The 20,170-nt window shown below is 36.8% G+C and overlaps 1 protein-coding gene across 7 annotated transcripts in view; it reads right to left on the bottom strand.

The window, feature by feature from the left end:
* LOC102432081 (HEAT repeat-containing protein 5A-like) overlaps positions 1–20,170 on the bottom strand; it is a 51,724-nt gene that overhangs the window by 7,113 nt on the left and 24,441 nt on the right. For 5 of the 7 annotated variants that reach the window (XM_023748567.1, XM_023748568.1, XM_023748570.1 and 2 more), the window contains 7 exons: positions 17,950–18,099; positions 16,920–17,094; positions 10,541–10,701; positions 8,573–8,828; positions 7,845–8,000; positions 5,942–6,192; positions 3,372–3,483 (listed from right to left, as the gene is read on the bottom strand). In XM_023748567.1, coding sequence (XP_023604335.1) covers positions 3,372–3,483; positions 5,942–6,192; positions 7,845–8,000; positions 8,573–8,828; positions 10,541–10,701; positions 16,920–17,094; positions 17,950–18,099 — 1,261 coding nt within the window. Of the gene's footprint in view, positions 1–3,369; positions 3,484–4,529; positions 4,714–5,941; positions 6,193–7,844; positions 8,001–8,572; positions 8,829–10,527; positions 10,702–16,919; positions 17,095–17,949; positions 18,100–20,170 lie in introns of those variants that run through there. The other 2 variants (XR_002827534.1, XM_023748571.1) reach the window with 2 other exon arrangements.

Below are 20,170 nucleotides of genomic sequence, written 5' to 3'. Positions count from 1 at the left end.
GACAGAGGGAAGCTCCCCAACCCCTGATGGGCCCTGCTCTGTGCGTGACACGGGGGAGCTCCCCAACCCCCTGATGGGCCCTGCTCTGTGCATGACAGGGGGTGGCGCCGCAACCTCCCCATCGACCCTGCCTTGAGTGTGACGGGGGCGGCGCCCCAACCCCCCAATCGGCCCTACCCTGAGTGTGACTGGGGGTGGCATTGCAACCTCCCGTTCTGCCCTGCTCTGTGCATGACAGGGGGCAGTGCCCCAACTCCCCTATCGGCCCTGCTCTGAGCCCGACCAGGGGCTGCACCTAGGGATTGGGCCTGCCCTCTGCCACCCGGGAGCAGGCCTAAGCCAGCAGGTCGTTATCTCCCGAGGGGTCCCAGACTGTGAGAGGGCACAAGTGGGGCTGAGGGACACCGCCCCCCCCCGCCAGTGCACAAATTTTTGTGCTCCGGGCCTCTAGTTTTCTATAAAAGGCTAGACCAGGGGTGGGCAAACTTTTTGACTCGAGGGCCACAATGGGTTCTTAAACTGGACCGGAGGGCTGGAACAAAAGCATGGATGGAGTGTTTGTGTGAACTAATATAAATTCAAAGTAAACATCATTACATAAAAGGGTACGGTCTTTTTTTTTTTTTAGTTTTATTCATTTCAAACGGGCTGGATCCGGCCCGCGGGCTGTAGTTTGCCACGGCTGGGCTAGACAGTAAACATTTTTGTCTTTTAAAGCCAAATTATTCAATTTGTTGCAATTATTCAATTTTGCTAATGTAGTGCCTAAATGACACAAATAATATTTAAAGAAATGATCATGGTTGTGCTCTAATAAACTTTATTTACAAACATTGAAAACTGATTTTCATGTCACAAAATAGTTTTTTTAAAAAACCATTAAAAATGTAAAAACCATTCTTAGCTCATAAGCTGTATAAAATAGGCAGCAAGCCAAATTTGGTGTATAGACTGAACCCTGATCTAGTCCAATAAATCTCTTTAATCATCTCAAGAACATTATTTAAAGTGGTTCTTCATTTATGCTTATTTTAATTTAAGCTCCTTTTAGATCAAATTATTTCAGAGATGTCAAAATGATTTATTGGTCAAATCCAGCCACTTTTCTATTCTAGCAATAAATCACATGACTATAAAGTAGAGACTTAAAATATAGCTGTAATTAAGTGATAAAATTTAATTTCAAAGTCACAGGATATAACTATAATTATCATGACCATAAAATACATACTAATTTAAAAAATATATAATTTAAATGAGCCTTATCTCCTTCAATGTAACTACCTTATTGGTGTTACCAATTCCCACAACAACTACAGAAATGGATTCGTAAGCTATGGTATGTTCTCTTGCCTACCTTATGTTTTGGAAAATGTTTTTTTTCTGATGATGGATGTGAATTATTTTTTGAAAAGCCAGAGTCATTCAAAGTTAAGCCTGAAAGATGATGAAATTGGCTTACCCTATTTAAGGTTCATAAACTGGTCTTCAAGAGAATTTCAAATAAAGAGATCTGAAAACATTTTGGAGAACCCAGAAATAGACCCAAACCATTATGTTCAATTAATATTTGACAAAGGAGGCAAGAGCATATGATGGAGTCAAGACAGTCTCTTCAATAAATGGTGCTGGGAAATTTGGTCAGATACATGCAAAAAAATGAAACTAGATCACCAACTTACACCATACACAAAAACAAACTCAAAATGGTTGAAGACCATAAATGTAAAGACAGGAAACCATAAAAATCTTAGAAGACGCCACAAGGCAGCAAAATATCAGACATATGTTGTAGCAATATCTTTACTGATAAAGCTCCTAGGGCAATGGAAACTAAGGAGAAAATAAACAAATGGGTCTACATCAAAATAAAAAGCTTCTGCACAGCAAAAGAAACCATCAACAAGACAACAAGAAAGCCCACTTCATGGGAAAACATATTTGCCAATGCTATTTCAGATAAGGGTTTAATCTCCAAAATTTACAGAGAACTCATACAACTTAACAAAAGGAAGATAAACAATCCAAACAAAAAATGGGCAAAGGTCCTAAATAGACACTTTTCGAAAGAGGACATACAGAAGGCTGAGAGACATATGAAAACATGCTCAAAGTCACTAATCATCTGAGAGATGCAAATCAAAACAACAATGAGGTACCATCTCACACCTGTCAGAATGGCCATCATCAACAAATCAACAAACGACAAGTGCTGGAGAGGATGTGGAGAAAAGGGAACACTCGTGCACTGCTGGTGGGAATGCAGACTGTTGCACCCACTGTGGAGAACAGTATAGAGTTTCCTCAAAAAACTAAAAATGGAACTCCCATTTGACCCAGTGATCTCACTTCTAGGATTATATCCCAAGAAACCAGAAACACCAATCAGAAAGGATATATGCACCCCTATGTTCACAGCAGCACAATTTACAATAGCTAAGGTTCAGAAACAGCCTAAGTGCCCAGCAGCTGAGTGTATTAAAAAACTGTGGAACGTCTACACAATGGAATCCTATGCTGCTATAAAAAAAAAAGGAACTTTTACCATTTGAACAGCATGATTGGAACTGGAGAGCAAATAAGCCAGCTGGAGAAAGATAAATATCACATAATCTCACTCATATGTGGGACATAATGATCAACATAAACTGATTAACAAAAACAGATCCAGAGACAAGGGGCAGGGGAGTAGGGGTTTAGAGATCAACCAAAGGATTTGTATGCATGCATATTAGCATAACCAATGGACACAGACACTGGGGTGGTGGGGGTTGCCCTCGGGGTGGGAGTGGGGGAGGGTGTCAATCGGGGAAAAGGAGACATATATAATACTTCAAACAATAAAAATAATTATACTTCAATGCAGCTGTTTAGACAAGGTTTTGTTTTAATTTTATAAGCAATGGAAAGCCATTTAAGATTTGTAAATGAAGAAAAACTATTGAAAAAAAATTGCCAGTAAAGAATTATTCAGATTAAAATATTTAAAAAAAAAGAATACACACATGACACCAGGGATGCACACACAGAGAGAATAAAACAACGATGTGATGATATAACAAGAAGGTGGCCATCTGTTAGCCTCAGAAGAAACCAACCCTGACACCTTGATCTTGTTCTTCTAGCCTCCAGAACGGAGAGACAATAAATTTTTGTTGTGTAAGCCAAAAAATAAAAAATAAAAAAACACATTTTGGGGAATGGAGTAAGTATATAGCTTCCTAAGGTGACTGGTTAGAAAACAAGTATTTGTGTAGATATTTAAATTCTGGTATATATTAAAAGTTAGTCTAGTCAAATCACCCATTATAATATTTTACATCAGAAAACACAAAGTTCATAGTTATGTAAACTTTCCACAAGACTGTTACCTAATGTCATCAGAGCAGCAATCAATAACCATCCAGCTTGTGTGCGCTGAGCTGAAAGGCGACTGTTTTGAGAAGCAGAACACAGCAAATCCTCTGCTAATGTTAAAATAATCTATTTACATATAAAAGAACAAGGCAAAAAAAAAAGCATATCAGTTTAAGGTTACTGGACAAATAACAGCAACTAATAATAATGTCTTAAAATTTTAACTCTCACATATATTGGCATATAAGTGTACACAGAAACTCTAATTGTTTGCAGAATATGTGCAACAACATAGTACAACTGTTTACGTTTAGCTGTACAGAATTTGAACTTATTTTTAAGTAACCATCTTAGATAGTAACTACCAAAGAAAACCTCATTACAGGAATCTTTTAAAAATTTTGCATACCACTTTAAAAATAGATATATATATTTACTGATTTCAGGGAGAAATGGAGAGGGAGAAAGAGATAGAAACATCAATGATGAGAGAGAATCACTGACTGGCTGCCTCCTGCAGAGCCCCACTGGGGATTGAGCCCGCAACCTGGGCATGTGCCCTGACTAGGAATTGAACCGTGACCTCTTCGTTCATAGGTCAATGTTCTATCACTGAGCCATACTGGCTGGGCTAAATTTTTGCATACCATTTTGATACCTAAGTGGCTATATACTACAGAGGTTAAAAGCTTTCAAAATAACCTTATATTGAAGTTTCAAAGTACAGTGAGATTCATTAAAATGTTATATTTTAAAAGTCTATGAAATAGGTAGTGTTATAAACTGAGAGGAAAAACCAGATATTTCACATTCATGACTAATGCATGCATGAGTACAAAAGCCAACAAGTATCTAATATGCCTAAGAAAATATCTCTATTACTAATCACTTTTATTATGACTTGGCATGTAAATTTTCTAAAGAGGTAGGCTAGTGGATTTTAAAACAACCCATCAACTTACTGCTAATTTAGGACTACTTGCGGCCTATACTCAATGGATAACACTCAGAGAATGAGAACCAAACCAACCATCCTGTCTGTCTAACCTAGTAAGATCTGTGGATATTAAATTTAACTATATAAATGCAATGGTAATTCTTTACTTCGCAAGATGTAATGTGTTTAGAATGTAATTTAAATGAAGGTATCACTTCCCAAAGTTGTTAGTCACCTTAATTCAAATGGTGTTGGCCAGATATTCCAGGCTTGTACTGTGCATTTCCTGCCCCAGACCTGGAACCAGACATTCCTCCATGAAGCTCTGGTTCCTTTACTAGAAATGGTATTTAGAGCCATAATCTGGGCACTAGGGGTTGTCCCTGCTACTTGGTTGTCATTGCTTTGAGGTCTTTTCACTGGACAGAGGACATAAGTGTTTTCAAAAATAGGAAATTAAAAATTCATAGTAATATTTTCTATTCAAATTTAACATATGGACTTTTACTTAACTTTCTTGCTTCTATAACGACAGCACTTTTAAAAAAAATTTTGTTTTATTGCTTAAAATATTACAAAGAGTAGTACATGTGTCTCCCTTTTTCTTCCCCCTTTGACCTTCCCCCGGCCTCCCCTAACCCCCAGTGTCTTGTGTCCATTGGTTGTGCTTACAGCACTTTTTTAAATATGGAAAATCTTGGTTCCTAAGAACATTGTGTCTATTTTATCTAACTATATTTAATTTCAAAGTAATATCACCACTAATAATATTAACTATAAAATTATCACATGAAGCTTAAGATTTCTTTTGCAGCTCTATTTGTCTTTTACAATGCAACTTAAATATTTTTATTGATTTCAGCGAACAAGGAGAGGGATAGACAGAAATATCAATGATGAGAATCACTGATAGGCTGCCTCCTGCATGCCCCCTACTGGGGATCAAGCCTGAAACCTGGGCATGTGCCCTGACTGGGAATTGAACCCTGAACTCCTGGTTCATAGGTCAACATGCAACCACTAAGCCATTACCGGCCAGGCTATAATGCAATTTAAAATGTATTTTATGGCAGAGCTAAATATATATCAAAATAAAGCCTTTAGGAACAAGTTCTTTTATTAAAAGAAGATACTTTTAACAAAAAGTACAGATAGCATTTCTGTTTAAGAGTGGGTAAGACATTATTTAACCAGTCCTTCCATTTTCACAATAATTATGTTGATAATATTTAACACTTAAGTGATACACAACTGACTGCTCAGAAATTTGTCCTGCATGGCTGCAACTGGGTGATACTCTGAACATACCATAACCACGGAATTGTATACTGTAACAGGGTGAACTTTGTATAATGTGAATTATCTCAAGAAGACCATGATGCCCTGGCTGGTGTGGCTCAGTGGCTGGAGCATCCGCCTGCGAATGGAAGGGTCCCGGGTTCGATTCCAGTTAAGGGCACATGCCCGGTTTGCAGGCTCAATCCCCAGTAGGGGCGTGCAGGAGCCAGCCGATCCATGTTTCTCTCTCTCTCCCTCTTCCTTCCTCTCTGAAATCAATAAAAATATATTAAAAAAAAAAAAAAGCCCATGATGTTTTTAGGAAAAACTTAAAATGTCATTATTGTATGTAGAGAATGAAATCATTACCTTGCCCTTTCCATGAGGAATTCCTAAAGGACAATGTTTCACTGCTCCCAATAAAGCTGCCACAGCAAAACTAAAGCCAGTCACTGCTTCGGGTGAAGACTTAAGTACAGTAAGCCTTTCAAGGCAATGGTCCAAGAGCGGCGTTAGGTAAGAAGGTAATGCCACAGCAATGCAGTGTAGACACCAGGCTGCTGTTAGCCGAACAGATATGCTAGGATGAAGAATAACTGAAATGACACTGTCAAGAATGCCTGGAAGAACAGAAAAACAAACAATGCCTTAGCTACACAGATAAGACTCACTAAGTCAAAGGAATAAGTAGTCACATGAATCAAGTATATATTATCTTTATCAAAAGCTAAATCAGAAAAAAAGTGATACATAATTATAAATAACTTTTGTATCCAATAATTGTTTCTTCTAATATATCTCATGAAAACTGGCTTAAGTCAGTACAAAAAAGAAAACTTGTATTTCCTAAATATGCCCATGTTCTGTTTACTTTATCTTGAGATTATTATTAATTATACTAGCATTAAAATTAGTAAGCTGCCAGGCTGGTGTGGCTCAGTGGCTGAGTGTTGACCTATGAACCAGGAGGTCAAGGTTTGATTCCTGGTCAGGGCACATGCCTGGGTTGTGGACTCCATCCTCAGTGGAGGGTGTGCAAGAGGCAGCCAATCAGTGATTCTCTCTTATCATTAATGTTTCTATCTCTTTTTCCTTCTCCCTTTCTCTCTGAAATCAATAAAAAAATATTTTTTAAAAATTATCAGTAAGTAACAAAAGTACCTTGAGAAGAAATGTTACACACCATGCTCTATCCTCCTTTTTAAAAAAAAATCCCTTCTGGCACATTTATATACGTAATTAGTATACTTCCTATCTACCATATTGCTCTTATATGAGAACAAAATGTTAAGCTCTAGGATTTGCTAGGTGCTCAATGCACTACTAAACAACTATGAAGAAAGTGGACTACCACTACTAGTTAGAAAAAATATCCACATTTGCAATGATTCAACATACACCTTCATCAAAACATATAATAGTTCATATTGACTGCTACTTTAATAATATGTACCCTCGGATGAAGAGTTTATGAACAAAATATAATGTAAAGCTTCAGTGTACAGGAAATGTGTATCACAAAGGACAAAAACCATTAAAAATTATTTTTAAAAGTGACTACATGAAAGAAGCCAGTCACAATAGACCACATACTGTATGATTCCACTTACATGAAACGTCCAAACAGGAAAATCCATAGAGACAAAAAGCAGATTAGTGGTTGTCAAAGGCTCGGGGAAAGGGAAATGGGGAGTGACTGCTAATGGGTGCAGGACTTCTTGGGATGATGAATACATCCTGGGATTAGATAGTGTACAACTTTGAACATACCAGAACCACTGAATTGTATACTTTAAAAGGGTGAACTCTGTATAATGTGAATTATCTCTCACAATGATTACATAATTTTCAAGAAGAGAAAGAAAACAGAGATTGCTTACAAAAAACTTTGAGGAAGTGAATTACTTGTACCATATAAAAACTAATGTTTTCACTGCAGATGAGAGATATGAGTTCAGGTTTACTTCTCCATTTTCCCATTATCTTAACTATCCCCAGAGAGAAAAGCAGGTGGTAGGAGAGACATAGAGAACAACCTTCAATAGCAAAAGCAACCCTATATATATATGTATATGTGTATATATGTGTATATGTATATATATGTTTTAATAATCTTGATTACTAGTATATATATTTCATAAAACATCTCTAGTAAATACACAGTGGTATCTATAAGAAATAAACTGTAGGAGGGAGATTTTCTTCCTTGGAAAAAAGTTGTGTAGAGTAAAAATAAAAACAAGGAGTTCAGATGAGCCACAACAATAGATACCTGCACTTGAATCCTGCAGCAAAGGCGCAGCTGTGGTCCCGAGACCGTGTATGAGATTTCCGAGTTCTTGTAAAGCACACACCAGCATATGCTGGCTGGCTGCTACATCTGTGGAGCCAAGCCGGGTTTCCAAATTACCGTCACACATCACAGCATCTGACAGAAGTATAAGAATTAACTATGCAACAATGCTTTGCTAAAATAGATTACAGCAGGTGAGTGTTAGGAGTGGAACAGTATAAAAGCAAAAATTAGTACCTCCACTTGATCTATATAACTGAAATACTAAAAAGAGGACTTCCATCAACAAAGAACTGAACTAATTTACCGAATCAGTTCAAGCAACCTGACCATAGATCCCTTATTATTCCCTTAGCAAGTGACACTGAAAGAACTAATGGAAAACTAAAAAAGATTTCAATTTTATTGATACACAAGACGAACAGTACAGGAATTGAGATAAAAACTGTTTCAAAAACAATGCATCAGCTTCTATTGTAAGATCATGAATTCTGATGAAATATTATTACCAGCCTTTAAGATTTGTACATATGATAGTTATTATTATGTTAGGTAACTTATGTATCATTTATATATTGACTACTCTGAAACAACTGATGTCTGTTATTAGTGTTTTTTGTATTAATATAGTAATATACCAGTGTAGCTTTTCCTTAGGGACAAATCCTTTAGCACTGTTAAAACAGGTCATTTTAGTAGATTCATACCGACCACTTTCTTTAACTTCCATATAGCCTGGCAAATATCCTTAGCAGCAGCAATTTGAGCCTTTTCTCCAAGAAGGCCTCCTATAGTAGCTCGAAGGATAAATGAAACACAACGGCGACCGCAGACAGCATCAGCCTGAGCTTGGGTGACTTTAGGGTGTGACTGTGACACAAGGCTTAGGATATGAGAAAGAATGGCAGCAAAATTCTTCTCTAGCCATGCTCCTCCTAGTGTTGAAATAAATACCACATAAGCCTAAAAAAGAAAGAGGAGTTTTATCTTCAAAATGAAATAATTTCAATTCTATGTTAATATCTTCTCTTCCACAAATATGCAGAATTTACTAATATTTCTTTTATCATTTCTCATTTACAGCCATTTTAGCTATATGAATACAACACTATTTTTTTGTTTTCTAAGCCAAACTGAATTTGCAGTTTTGCATTAATGCTGCCTGTTTTATTTTGGCTTTATGAAAGGTTTCAGAACAGTCAGCATAGCCAACTAATATGTAAAAATGTGTCTGTGGCTTCTCTGAACAAAGAATTCAAGCTCTTTCACATTCTGAACAAGAAAATCCAATAAAACATATGAACACATTGTAAGAATTAACTGTGTTCCAATATCATAACTCTAAGGGATTTTAGTTCTAGAAACTGTAAGTTTATAGTGATGAATCACTGCTCTTTATTTTTAAGAAAGTAATGGTTGCCCTAGCTGGTTTGGCTCAGTGGATAGAGTGTCGACCTGCGGACTGAAGGGTCCCAGGTTCGATTCCAGTCAAGGGCATATGTCTGGGTTGCCAGCTTGATCCCCAGTGGGGGACGTGCAGGAGGCAGCCAATCAATGATTCTCCCTCATCATTCTATCTCCCTCTTTTCCCTTCAATAAAAAAATATTTTTTTAAAAAGAAAGTTAATGGTTTATCTTACTCCAGAGATACAAGAACAGTTTTCTTATGTAATTTGTTTTTTTGAAAAACTAGTTTACAATTAATTATACTGGGACATTCCCAGTGGGGTGTGTGCAGGAGGCAGCCAATTGATGTTTCTCTCATCAATGATGTTTTTAATCTCTCCCTCTCACTCCTCTCTGAAATCAATAGAGATATGTCTATATTTTTTAAATTAAAAAAAATACAGGCTTGTTTTGAACCATAATGGCATTCAGGAAACAAGATAATTCTAAGAAAGAATGCAGAAACCTTTGTTTTGTTTTATTCTAAGATACTTTTACCAGAGTTTAGTTTATTAAATTTTGTTTAGGACCAGGAATTTAAGCACTTAAGTAGATAACATGCTGTAATATTTACTTAGGAGTTGAAACCATATAAAATGGAAATACAATACTGCCCATGCTGAAAAATATGTACCTAAGAGCTTAAACTTGAATTGTACATGCACACATAAACACAATAAAAAACATGTTAAACCACAAGATACATAAAGATACAAGGCCTAAAAACAAAATACTCATGTTATTTCAAAGGAAATAAAACAAAAATATCCCATTACTAGGAATTGAAAATATTGTGTGGAATAGCCTATCTAGGTGGCTTTATGGTAAATAAGGTTCTCTCTCATAATCTAGCTTTTAAAAAGCATTTTGGCCTAGCCCTAGCTGGTTTGGCTCAGTGGATAGAGCGTCAGCCTGAGGACCCAAGGGTCCCTCCCATGTTTGATTCTGGTTAAGGGCACATGCCTGGGTTACGAGCTTGGTCCAATGTGCAGGAGACAGCCAATCAATGATTCCCTCTCATCATTGATGTTTCTCTCTCTCTCTTCCTCTCTGAAATCAATAAAAATATATATTTTTTAAAAAGTGTTTTGGCCTCACCATATCTATTTATAAATATAAGAGCATGAGTGATGACCCTGCATAGTATCACTTCTGGCTGGAGTCAGATCCTAAAACCTTCATTACGGGCCAGTGAGAATTACATTTAGATACTGACTTGTGATCCTAACCTGAGTAATTCCAACTCGAACATCCCTACTGACTGAACTGGTTCCTTTCAGCATATCACCACTGGCTCGAAGAAATCCTGAACTCCCACGTAGAAACCCTGTTCCTAGTAATTCCAGAACTTCCTCCAGAGATACTCTGCGAATGCTTTGACGTGAGGCTGCTATAATAAAGAACAAAACATGTGATTTTTGTATTTTGCAGACTATATTTTAATGCATGATCTTGATTAGAATGTTAACTGAAACAAAAATAAATTAAAAACTCAAATAAAATGCAAAATTTACAGGGCATCATACACGTTAACACACAAATTCACACAAGGGTTCAGAGGTCAAATCATAATGGACTCTGAAGCATCCTTTCAGTGATGTCTTAAAGTCTACATCACTTTGAGATTATGAGCTATTGCTCTCTTTTCCTCAAAGAATTTAAAAGGCTAACAGTATCCTAAAACAATGGAAAACAAACAAATTGTCCCAATTCTCCAAGAATGAAAAAAGCAATACAATGCTTTGAAATTCTTTTAAAATAATTAAAATGCCAAAATCATAATTTTATTTTTCCAAAGGCTTATATAAAGTAACCACTGTATCCTACTTTTAAAACTTCTCAACTGCAAGTACAACTTTTGTTATATCCCCAGTCTCTGAAGAAATCAAAGCCAAATATTACTAAAACTTCTCAGTCAGCCCTTGGGCTACAATAATTAAAAGATTAGTCTGTCTTCAGTTTGACACAGCTGATTCTCCCTTTGAGTATCTCCTTAAAAAAAAAAAAAAAGAACCCATTTTCTTCCTTTCATTTTTCTGAAAAATGATGGTCACAAGCTCTGACTCTTGTTATTGATTCAAGTCATACATAGTACAGAAATAAACTTTCATTAATCAAAAATATGAACCAAAAAAATCTACTCCTTAGCTTAAAGAGATGTTCCGTGGAAACAAAGAAAAATCTATGATGGCCTTTGGAAGAGAAACTTTAGCGAATAGTACAAAATCCATGCCCTTGTGCATCATAAATTCTAGGAAGGAGACAACAATAAATATAATACATGAATAGACACATAGTATGCTAGACAGTGACTGAAAGCCATACAAAAAAATAGAACAGGGCAGAAATATAGGAGGGGGAAGTGTTGTTGTGCTTTTCAACAAGGTAGTCAGGGAATGGTTAATTGAAAGGGTGACCTCTGAACATAATTCCGTAAGTGAGGGAATTAGGCACGCAGATCCTAAAACTTTAGGATCCGAAAGTTCTAGGATCTACCTAGAGAAAAGGTGTTCTAGCCAGAGGAAATAGCTCAGACAAAAAAAAGCCTTGAGGAGAGATATGGTGCCTAGTGAGTCCAAGCAGAGATATGTAGACAAAGCAGTGGAGGGGTCTAGTAGGAAAGAGACCAGGCTACAAGGATGAGTAGAGAGAAGACAAAGGATCTTATAGATCCTTGTAAGGATGTAAGTGAAGTGAGGTGCCAGTGGAGAACCTTGAGCAGAAGAGTGATACAATCTGTCGCTTGGCCTCTGTGCTAAGAGGAGACTGTATAGAGGGGCAAAGGTAAAAGTAGGAGAACCCATTAGGAACAATTAAGTAATTCAAGCAAAGGGTGATGGTGGCTTAGATCAAGGTGGCTGCCATAAAGTGGAGTCTGAACAGACATACATATGTATTTTTAAGTATTTTTATTAAGAAAATTTTCAAAATTACAAAAAAGCTACAATAAAATAAATTCCCATATACCCTCCAGCTACACTCACAATATTTTCCTTATTACTTCCTCATTTTTTAAGAACATATATATGACTAGTTGTTTTACAGAAATCCCTCAATTTGAGTTTGTCTAGTACTTCCTCAGAATTTTTGGCAAGAGAACTAAGTAAGTATTGCTGTAAGCCTTCTCAATGCATAACATCAAGGGCACTGTAAGGCTTGGTGTCAGTCTGCCCCTGCATTGGTGATACTATCTTTGAACACCAGAGTAAGATGTCGGCCAGGTTTGTCCACTGTCAAACATTATTTTCCCCGCTGTAATTATTATGTAACCCAGTGGTTCTCAAACTTATTTGGCCTACCGCCCCCTTTCCAGAAAAAATATTACTCAGCCCCTGGAAATTAATTTTTTTTAAATTTTAATAGCAGTTACTCATCGCCCCGAAATGCACCTGTGGCCATCACCGCCCCCCTGGATCGCTGCAGCGCCCACCGGGGGCGGTAGCGCCCACTTTGGGAATCACTGATGTAACCTATGTGATGATACTTTAAGATGGCATAAATATTCTATAACTTATCAAACTTTCACCCAAGAATGTACTGAGGATTCCTACCTGCATAAATTATCCTATATACTAAAAGCCTATTATGCAAATCGACCAAATAATGGAACGACCAGTGGAATGACCAATCGCCATGAGGCGCACTGACCACAGGGGAGACGCTCAACACAGAAGCTGCCCCCAGCCCACAGGCCCCAGGCCAGCCAAGGTGGTGCCAGCGGGGGTCCCTGATTGGCCTGCCGGTCACTCCACAGAGGGAGGCGATTGGCAGTAGCAGTGGGGGGCGGGGCCCGGTGAGCAGGCAGAGCCAGGCAGGGCAAGGCTGATGCCAGCGGGAGCCCCCATCACCGCGCTGGTCACCCCACAGATCGGCCCAGATCACCGGCCAGGCCTAGGGACCCTACTCATGCATGAATTTAGTGTACTGGGCCTCTAGTTACTGTAATAATTCCAATAATGTCATTGCCTAAAAATTACTTTCTACAGTTATTAGCTGAATTCCACCATAAAAAGAGCTCTTCCTTTTCCTTTACTTCAGTAATCTATAAAAATAAGATTCCTTTTTATTTAATAGGTTATCCATTTTCTGTCGTTACTAGTTTTGTCTCTAATATTGTCCTAAATTTGACCAGTGGAAGACTCTTGAGAAAGCTGGCCAATGGAGTTCCTTACTTTTTGGCATAAGATGTTCTAGGCTCATGTTCAGACTTTTCCAGCTCCAACCCCATAATAAGCCATTTCTTCAAGGAATCCTGATTCTGGTTATGTTTTAAGATTGTCAAGTAGAATAGCTATTGAGTGTGAGAGAGAAGAGTAAAGGGTGACTTTAAAGATTTTGTTTGAACACCTGGAAGGATAGAGTTATCATCAATTTAGATTAGCAAGACTGCAAGTAAAGCCGGTGTGAGTATGTTGTGGGGAGGCGAAGTCAAGCATTCACTTTAGGACAAGTTAATTTGAAACATCAAATGGATATCAAAATAGAGATGTCAAATGGGCAGCTGGATATGAAAGTCTGGTGTCCAGGAGAGAAGTCTGGGCTAAAGATATAAATCCAGGAATCCCTGATATAGGTGATATTTAGATGGTATTTAAGCCATGAGATTGGATAAGGTCTCCAAGAGAATGAGTAGACATAAAGAGCAGGAGACCAAGTACTAGGTAATGTGCTTCTTCTACGACAAGACAAGGAATCATTGAAGAAGACTGAACAGGAATTCCTAGTGAGAAGGAAGAAAAAGCAAGGGATTTTTAAAGGACCATAAGGTCCTAAGAGGAAAATGAGAAAAGAATAAAGAGGATCAACTGAGCTAAATGATGCTGAAAGGTCAAGTAAGACAACTGAGAGTTGTCTGCTGGCTTTAGCATGGCTAAATATAGAATATAACTCCAAAACAGCAGGGGTTTTTATCTGTTTTGCTCAATAACATACAGATCTATATATTCAGAACAGATCTAGCCCAATATAAACACTCAACCAATTACTTATTACTGAGTGAATAAATGAACATGGAGGTCATTGGTTACCTTCACAAAAATAATTTTGGTGGTGTTTGGGGGAAAATCTTAATTTAAGTGGGTTTGAAAATTATGGCAGGAGAGGAACTAAACACAGAGGGTGTCAACTCTTCTGAGGGAATATAGTCAACAATAACTATGCATGGTGCCAGGTGGGTACTTGAAATATTGGGGTGGGGTGGACTGCTCTGTGAAGTGCAAGATTGTCTAACCACAATGCTATACATCTGAAACTAATATAGAACAGTACTGAATGTAAATTGTAATTGAAAATAAATAAGTAAATTGATGCAAATAATCCAGAAAACAAAATAAACCTCTTTTGAGGAATTTGCTGCAAAGGGAAGAAGAGATATGGGGCTCTAGCTGGCTGACATACACAATTTTCTTTTTTAAGTGGGAGGCATAAAAAAAAGCATGTTTTGTATGGAATAACTTGATATAGAGGGAAATGTTGAAATATGAAAGGGAGACTTCCTAGAGCTATATCCTGGAGCAGGTGAGAGGATGAACCCTAACATATAGTATATCAAAAGTGTGGCTTTAACAGAAGATTGCATAATTCATCTTGAGTAGGAAAGTCAGAGTATATGTGTACAGATGGTACAAGGTGAGTGAATTTGATAGGGAAGCCTATGGAAGATAGGCCATCAAGTGAAAATAAGATGGGGGGAGAAGTAGGTATAAAATAGTCCATTAGAAAGTGGGAGAATGAATGGACTAGGGAAAAAATTATATCTGCCAGCCAACATTAAAGACCTACTTAAGGTTCATGGTCAAGAGGTGATTAAGATTACATAAACTCCTGGCAACTTACCCCAATGCTAGGAGAATGTCATACTCAATCTCTGCTTTTTAAGTACATTGGTATGAAATACAACCTATTTTAAGCTCATTAGTTTGACTAAGAATGTCATTTCAGTTCTGTACCTCATAATCTTTGCATATTGTGGTTGAAATGTACCATCCTCCACTGCATTTGTTTTCCAAATTCTTAAAAGCTTTATTGCTATTAGTCTCCTACTTTAAAAAGAATCTATCATGACATCTAGATCACTTTTTAGTTGTATGAAAATAACTCAATTATAATGCAAGCTAGAACTTACAGATGAAAGAATTTCTAAAATATTAGGCCAAAGTGTTTTAGTGTAGGTGAAGCTGGTCCTTCATTTTGTTTAGTCTGATTACAAAATTGCTGGTATTAGTTTAGTGCTACGATAGGAGGGTATACATTTAAATATCATTCACATTTGTTATATAATTCTACATTTTTACTTGTTTTTATTGCAAATATGTGCTAGGGCTAATGACACATTAATGTGCAATTCACCTTTTCAACATGGCTTAATTAAACATGTCTTCTAACTTCAAATTTTTAGGTGGCTCAAGATTTAACCTCTCAAATGCCCTGAACAACTTTTTTCTGGTTTGCGGGTTTTTTTTGTTTTTTGTTTTTTCTTCTTCCTCTTTCCATCCACCTTTCCACCTTACCTCCCACCTCCACTATAAATTAGAAAGTATTGAATTACAAGATTAGAAGAACCACAATAAAAAGTTCTTAGTATACATTTTAAACTTGTGGGTCTCAATTGGAGAATGAGAGGACTGTACAGTTTGCTAGTGTTCTCAGGTAATTCTGATATGGTATATACTGCCTGTTCTCTCTCATCGCTGGTTCAGAAAACACTATGACTAGAAAAAACAGAATCCGCTTTTAATAACAATAAACAATTTCTAGAGCATGGTTCTCAAACTTCATTGTGTATACAAATTATCTTTTATGTCTGCCAGCCACCATTAAGAGTTCTTGTTAAAATGAGAATTTTGTTTTACTAAGTTGGGCTGGGCCTGGGTTTCTGAATTTCTTAAAAGCTCCAAGGTGATGTCAGTACTCCTGGTCTATAAACATGAGAGAGGCAAGGTTGTACAGAACAAACACATTTTCCCTTGTGTGAGACTGTTTATTCTTTGGAGATAGAATAATAGAGCAAGTTTTCAATTATTTGTCATTATTTTATATATGCTGTAGATTAAATCCAGGCAAACTCTCATTTTAAAAAATACCCTATCCTTCCTTGCTCACTGCCTAGAAGTGTATAAATAGGGAACAAAAACTAACAAAGCAAATTTTCCAAATATAGTAAATTTCAAATAGCTGTTGTTTGGAATTATTTATATCATCACTCCCTCATACAGACTTAGTAAATAGCAAGCCAAATAAATGTCTGTAATCAGATGCATGCTGTTTAAAAAAAAAAATTCTCAAGATTTAGATAATCCCTCTTACTGGATAATACTTCACATTTACGTAAAAGAAAAACACCCAGAATGTAGAGGAAGACAGTGATTGAATAAAGTAAATTTCTTCAAGAGTAAATAGATAGAAGAATTTTTTCCCCTCAAACTTTTATTGAATTATTTGAAAATGAAATATTAGGACCTAGAGCAATGCTACAAACTAAAACTGATTTTTTTTGATAGTCTGCCTTTTAAAAAAAGAAATTAATGGGTAGTAATGCCACATACGTTTGTTTAAATCAATTGGGAAGACAATTACAGAAGACATTTGAAAATAATTAAATGAATTTACCTGCTCCTGGATGTTTAGAAATTATAGCTTTAGCCAACACTGTCCCTAGTAGCTTTGAAACTGAAATCCGCACATCATAATTGGAACCTTCAAATGACTTAAAACATAGTGTGGCCACACTGTCCAGGTCTGTACTCCACATGAAGCTGGCCTCGTTCTGAAGTTCAAAGAGACACTACTCAAGTGGAAAAACAGAAATTAATGAAAAACAAAATGTAAATATCAAGTTGTGATCTAGATAAATTGTAGAAAATATCAAGATTTAACAAAAATAGAACACAAACCCAAAGTTTCTAAGTAATGATTACAGGGACAACAAGTGAATACTTATTAAAAATCATAAAAGCAATGTGTCCATACTGTGTGAGAGGAGAGGGCTGTAAAAGATGTCCTTAGGCCTGGCCAGCATGGCTCAATGGTTGAGCGTTGACCTATGAACGTGGAGGTCATGGTTCAATTCCTGGCCAGGGCATATGCCCAGGTTGCAGGCTCAATGCCCAGTGTGGGGCATGTAGGAGGCAGCTGATCAATGATTCTCTCTCATCATTGATGTTTCTATCTCTCTCTCCCTCTCCCTTCCTCTCTGAAATCATTACAAATCTATTTTTTAAAAATGTCCTTAGAACCAGTCAATTGCCTATGAGTAATTGTGAGAATAATTCCATCATAAACAACTTTACTATACTATCTATTCAAATATGTTAACAAGGTATGTAAAAACAAATCACTTTCAAACAACATAAATTTTACATGTAAATTTTAGTTTATACAATTATAGGAAGGAAGCTTAGTAGCAAAGGAATACTGAGTCTGATCATTTGAACTCACTACACTCGACAATGCACTGCTAACTACTAGATGAACCTTGGGAAATTCATAGAACTCTCTGGGTCTCAGTTTCCTCACGTTAAAGTGGGACAGCTGACTACCAAAGTTGCAGCTCTAAGATCATGGGGGTGTTTCCAGTGTTTTCACAGGAATAAACTGATTTACTTTTCAAATAGAAATTCTGCTTATTAGACCATTTCACCTTTGCAGCAGCACAACGAACAGCCATGGACCTATCTGTTAAGCAGGATCTAGCAGCTTTATAAATATCTCTGTGGCAAGGTGTAGCAGCAGCTCCAAGTCCTTTCAATATATTTTGCAGACTCAACATAATCTCATATCGACCTTGAGACTAACAAAGAGAAAAGAAAAAATTTAAATAGAGGGATAAAAGTACTGTGAAGAATAGCATTAAGCACTGAAATTTATCTCATAAATGAGAGAAATACTCAAGATTTTTATACATACTAACCAACCTATTCTGACATCAACAAACATTAATAGTTGCTATTTTATAAACATATTATATATTACACTTCAACACAAATTTCATAATGTTGATGTGAAGATTAAGTGAAATTATATGGAAAAGTGCCTAACACAAAGCTTGCATGTTGTTAAATAGCCAATAAATGGTTGCTATAAATGAGGTAATATGGTAAGAGTGCAGGGTCTGACACCTACTAGGTACCTGACCTTGAACAAATCTATTTCTTTATCTGTAAAATGGAGGTAATAGAACCCACTTCTCAGGTTGTCCCAAGGCTCAACAGTTACTACATGTAAAGTACTTAGAGTAGTGCCTGAAATACAGTAAATGTTCAATAGATTTTATAACTATTGATATTTTTATCATTTACTGGTCCAAGTAGTTTAACTCAGAGGTTAGAAGTCTGGGCTTTAGATTTAAAAAGACCTGGATTTGAGTCTTGGCTCTGACCCTTAGTATCTGTGTGACTTTAAGTTGTTCTTACTTCTTTCTTCATCTATGAAATGAGGTTAGGATGAACCGCATAGAGCCAGTGTAAGAAGTATATACTAGTAAGCCCCTGTTGGGAAGACATTCACCACAGAGCCTGGCACATAATAAACACTCAAGTAGTAGTAGCTGCTTGTATTACTGATGTTTTACTGAATGCCCTAAATGATTTCAACATCCCAGGAAGTTAAGTACACTGAAGATGGAAGACAAAAGTCAACATATTTAATATTTGAATTTTCCCATATTTTTATCTTGGTACATTAAAAAAAAAGTGCATAAAACTACCAGTATTTTTATAAGTTATTTCAGAACTGCCTTCTAGATTGTTTTTCTAAGTAAGGTAAGAACAAGAACTGGGGTGATGTTTTTATATTTAAAGGTGCTTAGGTATCCTTGACTATTAAGAATAAGATTTAAAATTTTTGATATATAAACATACAAATGCTTTCATTTCAATCTGATCGGTAAAGCTATAGCTGGCAAGAGACTACAGTGTCTTGGGAATCAAATAAAGAGAGAGCTACAGAAACAAAGGGTGTTCCACAGCGGTAAATGATGCCAACAAGTCAATGAGACTAAGGCTGAGCATATACTCCTCTGACAATTAAAAGGCCATCCAGATCCTGGTCATACTTACATCCTCTACGCTCTTTCCAACCCTGATTATATTCCTTACTCCCTTCTGATGCTGGTATAATACTAATCCATCCATTAGGCATACAGTAGTTACCAACTATGTATCTGGGTCCTTGGTGTCAAGCACTTGCTCTGGCACTACTAAGTAGTATCAGATGGAAGAGGTGATAGGAGGAGGGATGGGTCTACCAAATACCTTAGTTTTGCCCATTTGTATTTGTCTGAATACACAAAATTCTATTACTGTATTATTGCTTTTCTAATAAAGCAATATACAAAGTACATGTATATCGCCTAGAAATATTTCATTTATGGTTCTATTTCTTTTTAAAATCTTTAGTATTGAAAGTATTACATACTTTTTCCCCCATTGACCCCCTTCCCCCTGCCAGGCCTTCACCACAGTATTGTCTGTGTCCATGGGCTTATGCATGTAAGTTCTTTGGTTGATCTCTACCACCCCCCTTTCTGATAATTGTCAGTCTGTTCCAAGCTTCTATGTCTATGGATCTATTTTGTTCATCAGTTTATTTTGTTCATTAGATTCCACATATGAGTGAGATCATATGATACTTGATTTTGACTGGCTTATTTTGCTTAGCATAATACTCTTCAAGTCCCTCAATGCTGTCTCGAAGGGTAAAGGATCCCCCCCACCCCCTTTTTTTACAGCTGCATAGTATTCCATGGTTAAAATGTACCACAGCTTTTTAATCCACTAATCTACTGATGGGCACTCAGGCTGTTTCCAGATCCTAGCTATTATAAATTGGGCTGCTATGAACATAAGGGTACATATATTCTT

The sequence above is a fragment of the Myotis lucifugus genome, unplaced genomic scaffold, assembly GCF_000147115.1.
Source record: "Myotis lucifugus unplaced genomic scaffold, Myoluc2.0 scaffold_1555, whole genome shotgun sequence".
In the NCBI taxonomy this organism is placed as follows: Eukaryota; Metazoa; Chordata; class Mammalia; order Chiroptera; family Vespertilionidae; genus Myotis; species Myotis lucifugus.
Note: the sequence above shows the minus strand (reverse complement) of the source record. Positions and strands in the feature narration are given on the sequence as shown.